The sequence below is a fragment of the Cebus imitator genome, unplaced genomic scaffold, assembly GCF_001604975.1.
Source record: "Cebus imitator isolate Cc_AM_T3 unplaced genomic scaffold, Cebus_imitator-1.0 Scaffold541, whole genome shotgun sequence".
NCBI lineage: Eukaryota > Metazoa > Chordata > Mammalia > Primates > Cebidae > Cebus > Cebus imitator.
The window spans coordinates 517141-518545 of NW_016107856.1; the positions used below are offsets into that span (position 1 = coordinate 517141).

The window sequence follows — 1405 nt, forward strand, 5'->3', positions numbered from 1 at the left end:
AAAAAAGGGAACCTAATTTTTTTTCTCATTCTTCTCTGGACTGAGCATACCGTTTTTACCTTTTCTTCCTTAGATGATCAACTAGATGATATACTAAGGCATTAATTACTTCTAAACTGACAGGTGAAGTTTTTATAGAGAGGGATGTTGAAAGGACGAATAACGTACTAAAACACATGGCACATTTACTTTATGAACAGATCCCAAGTAGCCTGTCTCCCACTATAAACTTGAACATGAGTTTAAATCTTCTCCATTTCAAGGCCGGGTGTGGTGGCTCACATCTGTAATCCCAGCACTTTGGGAGGTGAAGGTGGATGGATCACTTGAGATCAGGAGTTCGAGACCAGCCTGGCCAACTTTGTGAAACGCTGTCTCTACTAAAAATACAAAATTTACCTGGGTATTGTGGTAGGCATCTGTCATCCCAGCTGCTTGGGAAGCTGAAGCAGGAGAATCACTTGAACTTGAGTGGTGGAGGTTGCAGTGAGCCAAGATTGTACCACTGCACTCCAGCCTGGGTGACAGAATGAGACCCTGTCTCAAAAAAAAAAAAAAAAAAAAAATCTTCTCCATTTCAAAATGGTTTAGAATTGTGCTGTCATGGAACCCAGTTTTATGTATCATATTAGTTGTAACTTGTGAGCACCTGTGATGAGCTACTTGGTTTTCTCCTCAGGGGTCTCTCTTTTTGGCATGTCAGCTCTGTTACTCCCTGGGAACTTTGAGTCTTATTTGGAGCTCGTGAAGTCCCTGTGTCTGGGGCCAGCACTGATCCACACAGCTAAGTTTGCACTCGTCTTTCCTCTCATGTATCATACCTGGAATGGGATCCGACACTTGGTAAGTTAGTTGGGGATTTGCACATTTTCTCAGTGAAGTGGGTGGGGAGGCTAGGAGGATTCTCTCCTTCATTACTGGGTTTAGTACTGTTCTTTTTTGTTGTTGTTGTTTCAGAGGTGGAGTCTTGCTCTGTCGCCCAGGCTGGAGTGCAGTGGCGCGATCTCTGCCTCCTGGGTTCAAGTGATTCTGATGCCTCAGCCTCCCAAGTAGTTGGCGTTATAGACGTGTGCCACCACTCCTGGCTAATTTTTATATTTTTAGTAGAGACAAGGTTTTGCCACGTCGGCCAGACTGGTCTCGAACTCCTGGCCTTAGGTAGTCCACCCACCTCAGCCTCCCAAAGAGCTAGGATTACAGGTGTGAGCCACCGTGCCCGGCTAGTGCTGTTCTTAAGGTTAGTTGTGACTCAGGGTCCTCTTGGGAAAGCTAAACAAGTTCCTCTGTGCGTTCTCTGGCAGTCCTGCTGGTGGTGTAGCTGAGCAGTGATATAGGCTTCACAGATACTTGCAGAGTCTCATTGTGAACTCTTCCTTTGTAAGAGGGATATTATTATTATTATTAT

At 44.9% G+C, this 1405-nt stretch overlaps 1 protein-coding gene across 2 annotated transcripts in view; it reads left to right on the forward strand.

The window, feature by feature from the left end:
• The window catches only part of SDHC (succinate dehydrogenase complex subunit C), a 53201-nt gene that overhangs the window by 40583 nt on the left and 11213 nt on the right, over positions 1–1405 (forward strand). Inside the window, exon 5 of one of the 2 annotated variants that reach the window (XM_017515146.2) lies at positions 680–843. The exons of the other annotated variant lie outside the window; for it this stretch is intronic. Within the exon in view, the coding sequence (XP_017370635.1) occupies positions 680–843 (164 nt within the window). The remainder of the gene's footprint in view (positions 1–679; positions 844–1405) is intronic. 2 annotated transcript variants of the gene reach the window in all.